The sequence below is a fragment of the Leuciscus leuciscus genome, assembly GCF_965113295.1.
Source record: "Leuciscus leuciscus genome assembly, chromosome: 13".
In the NCBI taxonomy this organism is placed as follows: domain Eukaryota; kingdom Metazoa; phylum Chordata; class Actinopteri; order Cypriniformes; family Leuciscidae; genus Leuciscus; species Leuciscus leuciscus.
Window position 1 is genome coordinate 18027479 of NC_138737.1, and position 18089 is coordinate 18045567.

Below are 18089 nucleotides of genomic sequence, written 5' to 3' on the forward strand. Positions count from 1 at the left end.
TAACCAGATAGTAAGTATATAATACTAATTATATATAATATAATACTTCAAATAAGTATAAATCTCACCATTACTATTAAGCCTGAAATAAAGATAATACCCTTGTCAAACCATTTTTTTTAATAAATACTCTTAGATAACACGTTATGCATGAGTGTGGAAAGAAATTGTGTTTAAAGGCTATTTTCCGTGCTTCTAGTGATTGCTTGTGAAAAGTAGATAATTCATTTTTTTGAGGCAATTACACTCAGGATTTATACAGGTTTTGTTGAAAAGGCAACTGTCTGAGGTATGAAAAACGAAAGATCTTGGAAAGCACAGTGTGCACAGATTCCGAGAAGAAGTCTTATGCTTTTGTAAATGCGAAACACTAGTGAAATTGTTCTTAAATAGGTTTAGGGTTCAATTTTAATTGAAGCATATTTAAGCATAATCATTAATAAGCATATCTAATGGAATATAACAGACTGCAAGTTCTCAATTGAAATGCATTGCACCTGAACCATTTGAAAGTTTGTTCAGCAATGCACCAATAACAAAAGACGAATACATAAGTTATAATCTACAGTATAACAGCCATTATTGGGGTTCCAGTCTTTATTTATTTGAAATTTTAACAGGGAAAGATAGAAGTGCATGTCCACAGACTGAATATTCTTGTAATAATTTACGTGTCTTCTTGTCAAATGTAATAAACCTTGTTTTGTTTGCTAGGATTTCAAAGTAACCATTCACCATCTTTGAAAGATTTAGAATCATTTTCAGCAATCTCCATTTTATACACTTTTCTTAAATATACATACTCTAATAAATATGGATTTGTCATTTATTAAAAACAGGTCTTTCACAGTTTAGGATGACATGACAAGAAAGCATAATTTATGTTTTGTAAAAACTGTCGTTTATTTACAGGTGGAAATTAGCATGCACATGTCAGCAGGAATATGATTTATTTCAAATGTCATGCAAGTTTATATATTTATACATAAACAATTGCCTTACAGCTTAGAGTATAAACTGTCATTTTCTAAAAAATGCTAAAAGTTGAAACAGAATTTTAGCCCAACTTAATATTTTTCTTTAAAAAATATATATATATGTGAGGCCCCAAGTAAACCTACATAAACATTTCATACTACATATCTCACACTTTTTACAGCAAAAAAAAATCACAGAGTAAGAGTGTGATGTGCAAACATCCACAATCCTTGATTTACTATGTACAGTACATTACGATGGGACAAGTTGAAGGGGCATTCCATAGTTGAGGCCTGTTTTTTTCCTCAAAAATGTAAGTATTTACAAGGAGTAAATGGTTTAACGTAACACATTAGACCAGAGGCAGTATAACGTAATAGAAGAGTGCCATAATAGCAGCACTGATGAAACCAGAAATTGGCACCGTCACAAACCAAGCGATAAAGATATTCCGGAACAGATGCCAATCAACGGCCTTCTTGGAGCGGAGCCAGCCAACTGACACCACTGATCCAACCTGCCCATGCACACACAAACAAAGAAGATTAGATGTTTAATACTATAAATTACAACTGTAGGGATTTAATCTAGTAAGCAACTCACCTTGCAATGAGTAGTGCTGACTGGGAGTCCAATGTTGGAGGCGACAACCACAGTTACAGCAGAGGCGAGCTCAATGCTAAACCCACTGCGAGACAGACATGATGATTATAATAAGCACTATAAGCATCTTTACACACAGCACAGAACTGTTTGAATGGGGAAAAAGTACTGCGGCATAGTCAAAATGTCATAATACTAAAGACAAGACAAATTTTCATGAGGGAATTTCCATGAGACAAAGAGTGTTGTTAAACTGTTTGTTTGCACTGCAAAGTCAATAGAGATAAGAAAGTGTCAACCGGCACTTAAGCCCCATGAGAACCACAGTGATAAAAACTGAATTATAAAGTCTGATCCCACAAATATGCGCTCTTATCATCAGTTTATTCTCAGTGGAGATATGAAGCTTGTCACCTGGAGGGAGTGATGGGAGTCAGGTCTTTGCCCATGGTTTGTATGACCCTCCGACCCCAAATCCAGAGTCCTGCACAGATACCCACTCCACCATACAGGAGCAACCAAACTGGTGTAGGAGCACTGGGTGCTACAGAAGCGGTGTCATAAATCAACCAGAGAGCAACGAGGGGGCCAATCGCATTACTGTAGGAGAGGAATGAGGGGTTATGTTACCATTTAGAGATTAACACTGAGCTCCTTATAAAAAAATGAGAGAAACCAGGATAGAAATGCATTAAATACCGTTTGCGTAAAAAACGTTTAAAAGTTTAGGGTCGGTACATTTTTAAAAATGTTTTTGAAGGTCTCTTATGCTCACCAATGCTGCATTTTTTTTGATAAAAAAATACAGTAAATGAATAACATTGTAAAAAAATAGCTGTTTTTTATTTGAATATATTTAAAAAAAAATTAATAATAATTCTTGTGATGCATACATTTCAGCATCATTACTCCAGTCTTCAGTATCACATGATCCTTCTGAAATGATTCTAATATGCTGATTTGGTGAAACATTTCTTATTATTATCAATGCTGAAAATAGTTGTGCTGCTTAATATTTTTGTGTAAACTGTGTTGTTCAGGATTCTTAGATGAATAGTAAGTTCAAGGAACAGCATTTAATTGGAATTTTTTTAAGCATTAAATAGCCTACGTCTTGACAGTCACTTTTTATCAATTTAATGCATCCTTTCTGATTAAAAGTATTAATTTCTTTATTATATTTGTGCCAGATCAGCTATGTACTGATATTGGATATTTAATTTTGCAGCTCATTTCTCCTATTTTTACATTTAGATTACTTTGCCAGCATCTAATCCTCATTTAAAGTTAGTTTTTAAAAACACTAATAATTTAATGTAATCTTTAACAAATCCCAAAATGAATATCCAGTTTTATACTGTACATTTTAATGTTGTGATACATTAATTCACATTAAGATGGTTAATTTTGTCTTATTTTGGACAAAATATGAAAAAAGTTTTATTATGTCTCTCATACCTAACATCATTTCCCCCATGCGCAAATGATCCGAAGCAGGCGGTGAGAATCTGCAGGAACTGGAAGAGCGTGGACACCTCCGGCCTGTCAATTTCTAGCTCATCTAATTCCTCTTCCAGCGAGTCACTTCTGACGCTCTCGTCTCCCAGCTCCACTGCCAGAACTTCATCTCCTGCAGGAACTTCTCCATCAGCCACTGCGGTACAGTAGCTGTTATAGCTGTCGTACCGCGAGCGCCTTTTCTCTCCATCCAGTCCAGTCCGGCTTCCCTCGCCCTCCTTCAATGACCCGTGTATTCCATAGATGGCCATGGTGTAAGAAGTATAACTGTTGTTACGGCGGATGGGTTTTTCTCCGAGCTCTCCCATGCATTCGCCCACCTTGGCCAGGTGAAGTTTGTGCAGTAGATCCTTGTAGATTCCAGAATCTTTGTGTACGGTGTGAAACTGGCTTCCGTTCAAGTCTGGGACAGCAATTCCAGCACTGCCATTTAAAGCTAGAATGGATGACCGAAAATTGTAGAATAAAGAATGAGCAATATAATCAAAAGAGAGAAATTTAAATCAAAACACAATCTTAAGTACAATTGATTTAGGTGTTTATCATTTCAAGGGGCTGACCATGAGTGCAATCCAAATCTTTGGTGTCAAAATCTTTGTTGTCCAAGTCGGTTTCCGCTGATCCTCCGATGTCAAAGGCCACTTTGTTGCTGTCAGCAGGGGGTGTCTGTGGAACAGGAGAGAAGCTTTGAGGTGGGTCAGGATGGTCCACAAGGCCATTTGAGGATGGCTTTTTCTCAATCAGTTGTGTCCCACTAGTGTCGGCAATATTCTGACCTGAAAAGATGAAAACAATTACAGAAATAATTATATTAAGAGGAAGGATCCAAATGCGTGCAAAGTCAATGAGGCAGTTTATTAGAAACATTTAAAAAGATATTTCATTTCATCATGTTTCCATGGGATTCTGGAAAAGGTAATTGGAAGATACTTTAAAATAAGAAATTAAGTCACATTGTGAGACATCACAAGTTACAATTGCAAGAAATAAAGTTGCAATTGTGATATACTACAGTTCAAAAGTTTGAAGATGGTAAGCTTTTTGAATGTTTTTGAAAGAATGCGCACCAAGGCTGCATTTATTTGCCGAAAACAAGAGTAAAACAGTACTATTGTGGAATATTGTTACAATTTAAAATAACTGTTTTCTATTTTAATATCTTAAAATGCTATTTATTTCTGTGATGGCAAAGTTAAAGCCATTTATTAAACAATTATTATTTTTGTCAATGTTAAAACTGATAAATGGAAAGTTTAAAAGAACAGCATTTATGTGCTTAATTTAATGCATCCTTGCTGAATAAACATTTTAATTTCTTAAAAGAAATCTTTAAGAACTTTTGAATGTTTCAACAACATTGCAAAAACCTTCTAAGAATTTTATACTGTAAGTAGCCTATTTAAAAATGAATACTGACAATGGTCATAAAATTACAGACATGATAATATAAATATTCACTTTTGATCTTCTTCTTTAACCGTGGACACACAATGAACCAGACCACCAGAGCAGTAAGCATGGCACAGCCCAGTGAGATCAGCAGAGTGCCCCACCATGGTACCCTGTCGAATCCCAACACTGCAGGATAAAGAAAAGAAAGAGATGAAAACCTAACATGTTTTTGTGTTAAACAGTGCAACATGTTCTACACTTTCATACTGAAAATCATCAAGAACACTCTAAGTCTCACATTCCTCTTGAAAAGACCCTGGGTTTCTCTAAATTAGCAAATTAGCATTAGCATTAGCATAACTTCACATTCTTATTAATAGCAAAACTATGTGGATAAGTCAACCTGAAATACAAATAATCTTTTAAAATGAAAAAAGAAAAGAAAAATTGTGCAGAAGTGAAAAAAGGACATCTTTCTTGTTTTCTAAATAATGGTAGCACGTTTACCCTTCAGAATTACTTTAAGTTTGTAGTGCGTGTTGACAAAACACTAAAGTGAGATAAGCAAACGGTTATACAATTTCTGTCTCAAATCAGGTTGAAATAGGGGACTTTCCAGTGAAAGTGTCTTTTTTATCATTATAACTTACGGCTAAGTTATTTTTCAGTTCCTATGAATGAAAAGAACCAGTATCAAACAGGGTCATGTGCATGGCTCAGTAGATAACCAGGAAGAGGGCGGCCCTGTGGCCCGCTGATTAGTACACAGACTGGTTCACAGCAGCCTTTTATTTTCAGTACATCATGATCCCCCTGACGTTTGCTTAATAGTACAGATTGTTGAACTTGGGCCAAAATTATATTTCATAATTCCAACGACAAACTTGACAAACAGCTACATTTTCACATAGCACATTTATTCATGAGAAATATAGTATACTGTGTTTAACCCACCAGCCTCTGTATGCGTGAATGTGAAAGTAAATGAAGTTAATTAGATGAGGGAGGGGCACTGTATGCATACATGTGATCATGACCTCAGCATGCTGTGTTTGTGTGTTCAAATCATATCTCATATCAAAGTACATTCTTAGTAACAATTTGGGAACAAAATGTTCCTCAAAAGGCTAAATATGACATAAGCCCTTATAGTGACATTTGAAGACTCAATCAATGAATTAAAAAACATCCATAAATAAAGCGAAGTTATATATTTCTTTTAAAAATAAAAATAAATATTTTAGTCAAATAAAAAAAACCAAACGATTTATTTAGAGCAGAAAAAAAAGCTTACTTGGTGCTCCGGTAAACATGATGGAGAAAAGATTGATTCCCATTGTAACAGCATAGAAAACTGGTAATGCTCTCAAACCATTGGGCACTGGATCCTCCTAGAGAACATGGATATATTGCTGTTTAGCACGTGGTAAAAAAAGGTATGTTCTTTCTTTATTGACAACAACAAGAGATTACGAAAATACCAAAACAGACACTGGCACATTATGTAACAGGTGAGCTCAGATTTGCTTTTTACCTTACTCAAGATGAACTTGCGGACAAAGTAGAAGAGAATAGCAGACATTATGCCGGAGAGAAGAGGTGAAAGAAACCAAGAGGCAACTGTAACACATATATCAATGCTTTACAAATATGCATAATTCCACATCCAAAAATCGATGCTATTCTCTTTTATCTAAAAATTGAATGGCCCAAGATTTCTCAGGGCTGCATGCTGAGTATCAACAAACACCCAGTAAGTCAGAAGGGGTAAGCATGTGACCACGTTTCCTGTCTGTATAGTCCAAAATGTTCTGTTCCAAAAATAGCTCTTATTTGGGTCATGTGAAAAGAATAATAAAACTAAGAAATCTGCATTTAATCATGTTGGGGTGGTCTTACCGCTTACTATTTCTGGGGTCACATGGGAAAATATTCTCTTTTCATTAACTGACTCATTATTTAGGAAAAATCATGTAATTGGACTGAGCATGTTTATACAAAATCCCAAAAATACAAATTTTCACGTACCAATGCGAAGCAGTTCGAGCCATTTGACTCCCTGATGACCCCTAGCAACCATGGAAAAGCCTATTGTAGCGCCCACAATGCAGTGTGTTCCAGAGATGGGGAGTTTCAAGAACGAAGCTACAAGCTGCCAAACAGCAGATCCTGTAATAGTGCAAAAAACAAACATAAGCTTGTGACTTGACCAACACAAGTCATGGCAATATGAGAAACTTCCACCTGGGTGATATGCTTGCAATTTACCGGATTCAGCATTTCACATTCTCCCGTGTAACACACTATGATTGACATTTTTTGAGGGTGTTAAAATATGTATTGGCTTTGAGTGAAAGAAAGAGCAATGGAAGTCAATGGGGTCCAAAACAACATTTGACCCCATTGACTTTCATTTGATTCACAAATATCTTCTTTTACATTCCACAACAGAACTAAAGTCATACAGGTTCAGAATGACATGAGGGTGAGAAAATGATGACAGATTCTTTCTTTTTTTGGTGAACTTTCTTAAAATCAAGTACATACTCACCAAACATGGCGCTGATGGAGCCAGCCATCAGCACAGCCTCTGAGCCGTTGTACATGTGAACATCGATGATTCCCGAACGGATGGTCTCACTGACCTTGGCCCCTAAAAGGATGGCGCCCACTGTTTCAAAGATGGTGGCTAGGACGCAGGCCTGGCGCAGGGTCACGACCCCAGAACCCACTGCTGTACCGAAGGAGTTGGCTACATCATTGGCGCCCACAGAGAACGCCAGGATAAAAGCGATGATGAAGCCCAGCACCAGGAGCCAGAGAAAATTAGACATGTCTGTCTGTGTGGCCGCCGTTAGCATGGTAACAGTTGCAAGGGATGCTAGTGTAGTGGATTCCATTGCGGGAGAGTAACTGCACTATTGGCCTATTGTGAATCAAGCTGGGTCAGATTATTGAGGTATTTCTTCTTAATAAATAAATAAATATCCAAAGCAATAAAGGAGACGAGCTAAAAATCAGTCTACACCCGGTCTATCTCCACAAATAAAAAGTAGCAGGAAGTAAAAAGCAACTGTTAGCTACATATACTAATATCAGTCAGGGCTTTGCTTTGGCTTTGAGTGGCTACACAGACAGAGACATCCATTGTGGACTAGATCTTGGTAGTGATCGACAGTACATTCTGGAAAAGAAAGAGCCATTTGGATGATTTAGAGACTTTAAGACCTGACTATTAAAAAGCACAAAACAGAAACACACAATTAAACCACACTGCTTTTTATGCCTTGATTTTGATATTTTTGACGGGGATGGATTTGTGGGTGCAAAACAGCCAAACCTAGTCTACATAACTATATAAGCAAAATAAACAATGGCTACAAATGTCTAAAATTTTTGACAATGAAACTTTGGCCATACGGTCTATAAAATAATGCAATATTTCAGCTCAGACTGTAATAATTATGTCTGTTTAAAAGCAATACAAAGCACACTATGCTACTGATAAGATTTACATTCACATTTGCAGCAATATCTTTCTATTTTATGAAGTAGTTCTACCTTCATCACGTGGCTGGGTTGGTTAACCAACAAAGACCCACGTGACTAGGGTGACGAAGGAATGGGGATTTTAATGCATTTAATTATTTATTAGCATTTCTTTACTCTTTTTTTATCTGTTAGCAGCATAGCATATTATTTATCCACCATAAAATAATGCTGGTTTTTTTATTTTTAAAAAACAACAACTTTGAGGGACATTAAGATCTACTGTGTGCCAGTGTAAGTAGTCAAGTAAGGTATTTTCAAAACAATGTGACATATTCATTAGGAAAAAAGAGGCTTAATAATGCTTCAGTAAGCGTGCTATTTGATTATGAGCCTGAAAATACTTCTGATATTTTGATTTTGATGCAAGTTTTGTTGTAAAAAAGACTGTAAGTGCCTTCAGACATCAGAGGATTCTTCAGACTCAGAACACTTTATGAAGACTTAAGCACATGCTTCTTAAGAGAAGTAGATGAATGACTTGTTGAATTACTTATTCTATGAGAACAGGTGTTTGATTTGACTTTGTACAGAAGACCTGCGTACCAAACCATTATGATGTTCCCTGACCACACAAGAATACATGCACAAGAATCATCAGAATTTGTTAACATTGAAATTTTGTGTCAAGTGTCAAGTCTGGGTGATATTAAATACAAATAGCTGTGAAAAGACAATTGATGTTAAAGTCTCATGACATTGTGCAGTTCATCATGCTATTGTGAGTTACTGTTAAGGACATGTATTAAATTACTAACCAAAATGACTAAAATCATATCAGCTTTGCCCTGGAGTTCAAATACACTGTTGAATAATGCTGAATTTTTCAACCCTTAACAAATACTCTCAGATGTAACCTAAAAGTAACTAAACAGGGTACTCACCAAATGAGTTGAATGACTTCTGCTTGATCGGCTGTGTTATCAATAAATTGTGTAAGACACAGGTAAATATGACCCTGAAACCTTTCTTAGCCTTTAACTCCACGACTCAACTAACTGTAGCTCAGTCTGGCCTGTTATATATCATTACTAGAGAAGGAGGGGAGAGTGAAGATAACCACACCTCCAGAGGATCATGAGACTGTGAGTTCTGTGAAGGCCAAAGACTTTTAATGTTTAGCTAGAGGTTTGCACCAAATGACCAATTATACGTAATATTTCGTCATGTATGCCTTCATGTAGACACATGTTCTTATATGTGTTTTCTCTATATGAAACACGACCACATAATTGTGTATAATATTAAAGCAATTTTCTGTGAAAAAAATATTACATAACTTTGTTTTACAAGAGCTCATTTACAGACTTCTCTTAATATGGCAGGTCTAGAAAGACAAAGTTGTTACAAAATAATAACTCTTCATTTCGATGGTCCACTAATTATATTCTACATTCTACTAATAAGTAACCTTGCAACTACATGTCAACCAACTCTCATTAGAGTATTAGTAGAATAAGTTGACATGTAGTTGCAAAATTATAAGAATGTCTGTTGAGGTATTATCAAAATAAAGTGTTAGCAGATATTAAGCAGGCCGCCTACTAATACTCTATAATGAGAGTTGTAGTTAGTGTCAAATTTACTTATAGTTAGTAGAATGTCTAATGCGGACCATCAAAATAAAGTGTTACCAGATTTGATAAGTTTTAAAAGCATTTAGAGGGCCATAAAATAACTTTAGAATAAACTTTAAAAAATAATAATTATGCAAAACTATATTGTTATTGTATATTTTACACATAATTATTCTCATTAACAAGCCCTCGTTTATTTTGACAAATTGCTTAGATAATGGAAAACAGCTTTAAACTCAGAACAGGAAACATCTTTATACACTTACCCATCTCTAATCATTTATTAGTTCCCAATACTTATGAACATGTCTTTTTCCGTTATCTGTGACTAATGAACATCCGTTTTTTCCATGTATCACAAACACACATCTATTACCGTCAGCAACTCTGCCAGGACCGAAATGCTACGATGGACACTGGACTGCTGACATCTTACTTTCGTGTAATTATTTACCGTTTGAAAGTGATGGATGGTATGCATGATATGGAAAATGCCTTCTCAGCTCAAAAAAGAAAAGAGGCAGATATTTTGGGATCAAACTTTGAACCCCATTTGGGAAGGCCAGAGGGGCCTGGATTGAGGGTCTGTCAACATATAATGTCATGGAGATTATTTCCATGTCAGTGACCCACAATCTACGCAGAGCTTCTTAAGGAGGCATTTATCTTCATTACAGTTTTTAATATTGGCTACTGTCTCTTTTCAAACAGAACTCCAATGTGACAAAAACAGGTAAAAAATGTATTCATTAAAATATGACTTACAATAGCTCTGTCGTGGATATTTGAGTGCAGATATATGATGATCCTAAAGCAAAGGACAGCATTTCTGCTGCTAGAATGATTCAAGATGAGTATAGAAAGTATCTTTCTATATAACAGAGCTTAAGATCAGGAAGGAAAACCACTATTCGAATGTTTGGGGTTTATACGATTTTCTTTTTTTTGTTGAAAGTCTCTTATGCTTATCAAGGCTGCATTTATTTGATCAAAAATACAGTAAAAACAGTAATATTGTGAAATATCATTACAATTTTAAACAACTGTTTTCTATTTTTTTTATGTAATTTATTACATAATTACGTCAGTCTTCAGTGTCACATGATCCTTCAGAAATCATTCTAATATGCTGAAAACATTGGTATTTCTCCTTATTCTTATTATTAAAACATTGAAGAAACATTTCCTATTATTATCAAAGTTGAAAACAGCTTTGCAGCCTAATATTTATGTTGAAATAAAAATATACTTTAAAAAAATCATATTTAATATATGTATATATGTAAATTATATTAATATAACATTTTTATGTAATATGTTTTATATATATATATATATATATATATATATATATATATATAAGGATTATTTGATTTAAAAGTTCAAAAGAACAGCATTTATTTGAAACGATATTTTTGTAGCAATATAACAGTCTTTACATATAACTGTCACTTTTGATCAATTAAGGCATCCTTGGAAATACTAATTTAAATTTTTTTTTTTTTTTACTGAACCCATTTTTCTGCACAGTTCTGTATGAATATGGATATAAGCATTATGTTTTCATGTGTGGTTCAATCACGGGGGAGTGAGGAATTTCCCCTACAGGATTTTTTGCTTCCACACAAACCCTGACCTCAGTCGTGACCACAGGCAGCTCCATGTGAAATACAGAAGAAGGTTCTGGATCAAGGCCAGACCAAAATTAAATAAGCCTGTTGTTGTATTTGTCTGAAATGGCAGGTTTTTCACTTTTCTTTGTAATTTAGAAACTGGCCGATGTTGCTTAACATTTAACCTGCCGATTAGTCTTGTGAAATCAGCCTTGAGTTGACATTTTGAACTTACTCATTCGAAGCAGTTTTCAATCATAATATTTGCCTCTAGTTTTACAAAACAGATAACCTGCTCATTTTAACTCTCTCTGGGTACATACAGTAAAATGAAAAACAAAACAAAAATTCATCCTCTCAGGCACACAGTGGCAGCTCTGTTTTCTTCCTAACCACTTGCATAAACCTGTATTTAAACTCGATGTGTAGGAAAACAGGAAAGGAATCTTCAGACTAAATAGTTGGGTTTTGCCATGTGTCTCACCCACATGTGTCTGCAGGCTGCTCAGACGCTCCACTAATAGGTTAGCACACTGACGCAGAGCAGGAAGACGCTAAAATAAGCTGTTTTCTTCCTGGCCTGTTGAACGCTCTGAACTGTGACATAGATCTCTGAAGCCCATGTCTGCTTTGCACCACACTACGAAAGTGCCACTACATGTAAACCACTGTGCTTTGGAATAAATGTACAGCTCAATGAAGAGTCATGATAGAATGCTGTGTGCTTTGAACCCTATACCAAAACTTGGCAATAAGATTTATTTTCAATTATATGTAGGGATTATTATTTTTTTTTTCATAAACACTTTTTTTTTCTGGATTGAAACTTTTTTTTCACATCCTGATAGCAATAAATAATAGAAGGAGTCTAAATATTAAAACATGTATGTCATCTGTGGAAGTCTCAGGACCAACAAATGTTCGTCCAATCATTGTATTCGGTCCGAATGCAATGATATGATATGTTATCCGCGCACCACTATCACATGTCATCAGCGCGTTCCCATAAGGCTATGAAGAGTTTATAGAGTTTTTAGTCACCGAGCGCCACAAACAAACAGCTGTCACCTTTTACAGTTCCTCATGAACCAAAACAATGATTTTATGCTGAAATCACGTCATGTCATAACCGTGATGGCAACCCGTGACGTTCTACTCCGGAGCTGTTTACATCTCACAGTCTCAGACTCTGATCTATGCGTTTCTATGTCAACACTATCAACACCGAAATAAATCTGCAGCTATCAGGTGGTAAGAGCTCTGTAAGTTATTTACGTTCATTATTGTATGTTATGTGCTTTGAAACATGAGCTAGGCAAATTTAACGCCGTCTCTTATGACGCTTTGCTGAATCTGCTCGCTGGTTGTGCGCGACCGGCACCTGCGCGTTGTGTTTTGGACGAGGCGTGGCTTGAAGAGCGCTCTGAGGGAGGGTGGGATCTAATGCTTTCAAAGCTAGCTATTGCTATTGCTACCCTACCTTTAAACTTAAACAGAAAAATAATGTAAACTAAAAGGAAAAATCTAAATGTGAATATATAAATAACATAAACAAACAAACCAAGATTGGGAGGAGCTACACAATACCTAATGGGAGGATGAAAACTTACAAGCATCTAAGAGAACAAACAGTTTAATTGACATAGGCTACTATTTTGATCCAAGCATAAATAGCATAATCCTTAAGAAATCAATGGACTAGAGATATTCGAATATAACTTGTTTATATATATACTGTATATATATATATTTTTTTTTACAATATTTGTTAAAAACAAATTGTATTTACAAATTTGCAAACAAATATGGAATTTGAGACAACCTCTCTGTAAATACCATGATACATGTTTGCAGATCAGACTGATCATACTGCAATCATAGACTGAAAGTTTAAACAGTTACCGATATATATCTGTTAAAACGCTATGATCTCATGTATTTCTGAGGTAAAAACAACATTTTAAACTTCTATAATCACTATCTATATTTCTCGATGTAGCCTAGCCTTTAACAAACTATTAAATCATCAATAATCATTAGATAATTTTACGTCCTGGTCGGGGCCTGCTTAAGCTTAAGTCCTAATATGTAATATGACATCCCTTTATATTTTTATTATGTGTTGAGGAAAAACACATGCAAAGTGATAAGTCTGCAGGAGGTTTGAATGTGACTCATGAAGCCTTATTATTATTGACATAATTCAACGGCCCAAAACGACAGTGATACACTGACTGAACAAATCACCACACCCAAAATAACCACCAATTACATGCAATTTTACAAAGCCTGCTACAGTAATTATAGAGATAAAGTGCACAATGGGTATCTAAAAACGAATGAGAAATGTTAAATATCACGTGAAAGGGTAAATACGAGATTATTTGAAATACTTTCCGCCTCTACTGAAAACATCACTTATGAAATAACAGATAATAACATGTGAACAGCTGTGGGAGACCTGAACTGTAAACACAAAGAGAAGAACTCTTGGGCTTCTATCTAAATCAATCTCTGCATTATAGGGTGCAATGACAATTTACCCAGTACAGTGCAAGGTTTTGTTTATTTATGTACTTGGTGCTGTTTAGTTTAATTAAGTAGTCTTTTTTCATTTCACAATGACAACTAAATAGATGGTGTTAGTTGTTTTTTTCATTATGTTCTTTTACCTTGACATCTTGTTAACATGAATCTGGAGACGCTCAATTAAGAAAGACCGAAACAGCCAATTTTGCCTAGACATCATTTCATTAAGATAAGACAATAACAGTGAAAAGAACAGTGCGCAGATTTTTTTCCCACACATAAACAAGCCTATTTTAAAAATAGTTTATACAGGTTTGCAATCATAATCCAAGAACATATAGTGCTTGCCTGAGGCAAAGCAACCAAGTTCCCTAGAGTCTCTGCTGCCAACACCTCCCATACAACAAATCTATTCAGAAAGCTTTTCAAACATGGACCCAATGTAGTAATATTTACACAGCAGAAGGACTGACATCATAAAAACATTTAAAATTATTTATTAAAAAACTGTAATTGGCTCAGTTTCACGTCATTTCATGTTCATATTTTCTCATACAGAAGGATAACCCTGCAATTTAAAACATATGTTTAGCTCTCATACATTAAAGTGAGATACTACCAGAAGAACATTCTCAGAACGTTAGCTAACGTTGTGGCAAGGTTCTCTCAAAGTTATGAAACGTTTTCTAGTAACATTAATAAAACATTTGTTTAAAGGTATCTGGTCTTTAATAATATTCACAAAAAGTTAGCACAAAAAACATTATTTATACGTCATTTTATACAATGTTTTTACCTAAAAAGTTTAGCAGGATGTTCGACTAACATTTTTTAAATGTTACTAAATGTTTCCGAATTTTTAGAGAACATAAACTTCTCCAATATGTTTGCAAAATTATAAAATGGAATGTTCCCTTAACATTCGCATAACAAAGAAAAAAAACTGTTTTCGCTTGCACAATTTATTTTTTGCGAGTGAACGCAATGTTGCTCTGGGGAAGGCAAAACATTTGTGAGAGAATGCAAAAGCATTGACAAATAATTTCCCCTCTATACCCTTAAATAGGGCACTATTTTAGGGAACAGCCATTTCTAGAGGTGTCTGAAACCACATTGGATGTTATCGAGTGAGTGCACTAATTTAATCCCATAATGCACCGCAATAGTGAGTGTAGCCTACAACATGTCTATGGCTGAGTCTGAAATTGCCCCCTAAACCCTCAATCACTATTCCCTATTCGTTAGTCCACTAATACGGTTTACTTGAAGGAGTGAATGAAAACAAGTGAGTGAATTCGGACCGCCGTTGAACGTACATCGGAAGTTCGGAACGTACATCGGCTGTACACGTGTCATTGCAATGCAATGTGGGATTGAATAAGTGCACTCAATAGCCTAACGTCCACTATGGTTTCAGACATCACTACAAATAGGGCATTATTTGAGGGGGCATTTTCGGATTCAGCCTATGATACAATAGTGAAATATCAGGTAGCCTATATTTCTTTTTGATTGATCATGAAATTGTTTCATTATGGTTTATACATACACTCTAAACAAAAATGGTGCTAAATAGCACTAAAAGTGGTTCATTGGCTTGTAATCATAGGGGAACCACTTTAAGTGCCATATAGCACCTACCTTTGTCAAATGGTGCTATGTAGAACCATAAGAGGTGCCATATAGCACCCCAAAGAACCGCTAAAGAACCGCCGAAGAACCAAACTGGGCTTAACAGGTTCTTTAAATGGTAGTGGTGCTATATAGCACCTTAACCACCTCAAAGAACCCCTGAAGAACCGCTGAAGAACCATTTTTTTTTAGTGTGTACTAGTTCTATTTCCCTGACAGAGTTAAAGATAAATCTTTTCCTTTCTACTGGAGCTGCCAGTTACTAAGTGTCAAATGATCTTTGAACGGCTAGCTCAAACTACGCAAAAGTGTCATAATTCACTCACTCACACTCTCATTCACTCCATCAAGTGAACTATATAGTGGACTAATGAAGGGAATAGTGAATGAGGGTATAAGGGGCGATTTCGAACACAAACGACATTTTTAATTAATGGGAACGTTAGCAAAACCTTCTTAGAACACATTTTTTTGTTAGCTGGGCATTGTAATGTCAGCCACTGCCAGTTTAATGCAATGCTTTGCTGGCTTTGGTTCTGCAAAAAGCAAATGACAGTTTATGTACTAAATCTTAAGTCATGATGGACTGATATCAGTTTACTGGTGACAAACATTTAGGCCTACTCTTTGCTCATTTAGTTTTATATGTGGATATTGCACACATTGCATTTCCAAAATGGTGATGATTTATAGGGTCATTCTTTGTGGATGCAGAAGGGGTTACTACACCAGGTCTTTAACCACTATGCCACTCAGTTGAAATAAAAAACGAATATAGCTTTCAGCAACAACGCAGGAACACATAGCAATTCAAATAATAGCCACTAGATGTCAGTAAAACTCAAATTCATAATAAATTATTTAAATTTTATGTTACTGCTATTTTTAAAGCAGAGTTGGGACAAGTCCCCTATGAGGTCAGTAACACCTAAAATCACCTACGTTGTGGGGATCAGCAACTGTCTGTATGAGGAGAATGAAATCTAAATATTAAAAAGGATTTGTGTGAGGGTTAGGTTTATGGGTTATAGTGATAGAAATATAATTAGTTCAGTATGAAAACAACACATTGGAAAGCCCCCAACATGATAGAAAAATAAATGTGTAGCGTTTGTTGATGATTTGTTCTAGATTTAGATTAACCTATTTCATCATCAAACCATTTATTGTGCACATAATATTTTTTATATATTATTTATATTCAATTTGAAATATATTACATTTTAATGATGTTTTTAATATTAAATCGTACATAATCAATCAATAAAACAAAGGAGAAAAAAGAGAAACGAAACTAGAGACTTTCATTTTATATTGTACGTAATATACTGATATTTACATAAACTCAATAATTTAAGTCATATGGAGGTAAATGTGATTGATATATGATTTATGGCTAATTTATGTTCAAAGTTTTTATCCAGGGCTTAGTTGTTCCAAAAAAAAAGAATCTGGATCAGAATGATCTTGATTTGGAAATTGTTTTGCTATACAGGATCAGGTTATCCATCTTATTTTTGCGCCGGATTTTCAAAGCAAAATTGGATTGGATCACCCTGATCCAGATACACACTTTTTCAGATGACCAAATATGGATTACTAGTGCTCTATGGAGCCCCTAAAGGGACATTGTGATGGAAAAAATATGAGATAAGGAAAAAAAAAGGAAAGAAAAGCTTGATTGGTAGCCTAACTAATTTAATAATTTAACTGTTAAACTAATCAAGAGCAAAATAAAAAATTTATATTAAATTAAACAAATACTGTATTTTTTGACCAGTTTTATAGTTTTATTAAATTCTGTTCCTGAAATCCACCCTTCTGCTGGGATCAGTATAATACAGATTTTTTGGGATCAAAGGTATCCCAATCTTACAAAAAAGTTTTGAACAACACAAACTGATGATTTGATCCAAAGATAGGATTTTGTAGTCTAATCTGATTTCAGAATCCTTTTTTCTTTCCATTTTCAAGATTTGATCCAATCCGATCAGAATACTTTTGAACAACTGGTTTCTATGCTCTCTGAACTTGATCCATATCTTTGTAATCTCCTTCAAATCCCATGAATTAATAAACAGAATAGGCTACATTAGGTCACACTAATTCATGTGAAAATATTTTGGGAATTAGCAAAAAGGATGAACAAGCAAAGGGTGAACCTTATAACCATTTACACAGGTTTTTCTTTTTTTTTCTTCTTTACAATATTTCCTCATTAGATTCTCAAAATAACTAACAGCAAAATTGTGATTATTTCCATGGTAAAAAAAACTCCCAAACTAAACTGTAACAGTTAAACCTGATTCAACATGCAAATAAACCCCTTAAAAGTAGTTCACAAGAAACATGTTGTCTATCAGTACATCTCTCCTCATTTTTTCCTCCATCTGTCGCTTCTTCGTCCACCCATTCCCTCCCTCCATTCCCTTGCCAAACAGGATCGGTAGGATCACTCAAAGCAATTTTCTCAGTAGTGAGGAATGTCTACATGTGAATGTGTGCATGTTGTGTGTGTGTGTGACCTAAAAGACTTGCTGTGGCCTGTATGGTAAGGCTTCTTCCCCCTTACTATCCCTTACTAAAGCCTCGGCTTGTGCTGCCCTAACTTAAATGCCTTTAGGGAAGAAAATGAAAAGAGTGCTGCAAAAACGAAAGGCAGCAAAATGACTAGTCCACCATCCTCCCCTAATGTGAA

General features: G+C 35.2%; 1 protein-coding gene across 1 annotated transcript; it reads right to left on the reverse strand.

The window, feature by feature from the left end:
- Positions 1 to 878: 878 nt before the first annotated feature.
- slc20a1a (solute carrier family 20 member 1a) lies at positions 879 to 9074 on the reverse strand. Its single transcript, XM_082189391.1, has 11 exons — positions 8925 to 9074; positions 7043 to 7675; positions 6520 to 6660; positions 6026 to 6111; positions 5786 to 5882; positions 4558 to 4677; positions 3660 to 3875; positions 3040 to 3535; positions 1996 to 2181; positions 1582 to 1666; positions 879 to 1495 (listed from the first exon to the last, which is right to left on the reverse strand). Exons 2-11 carry the CDS (start codon positions 7389 to 7391, stop codon positions 1331 to 1333), a joined length of 1941 nt encoding a protein of 646 aa, XP_082045517.1. The 5' UTR covers positions 7392 to 7675; positions 8925 to 9074; the 3' UTR covers positions 879 to 1330.
- Between the last annotated feature and the right edge of the window lie 9015 nt (positions 9075 to 18089).

Coding starts and splice junctions, on each gene's coding strand:
- slc20a1a (XM_082189391.1), bottom strand. CDS start 7,391: ATGGAATCCACTACACTAGCATCCCTTGCAACTGTTACCATGCTAACG. Junction 6,112..6,519: donor GCTCGAACTGCTTCGCATTG/GTACGTGAAAAT, acceptor TATGTGTTACAG/TTGCCTCTTGGTTTCTTTCA. Junction 2,182..3,039: donor CATGGGGGAAATGATGTTAG/GTATGAGAGACA, acceptor CCTCTCCTACAG/TAATGCGATTGGCCCCCTCG.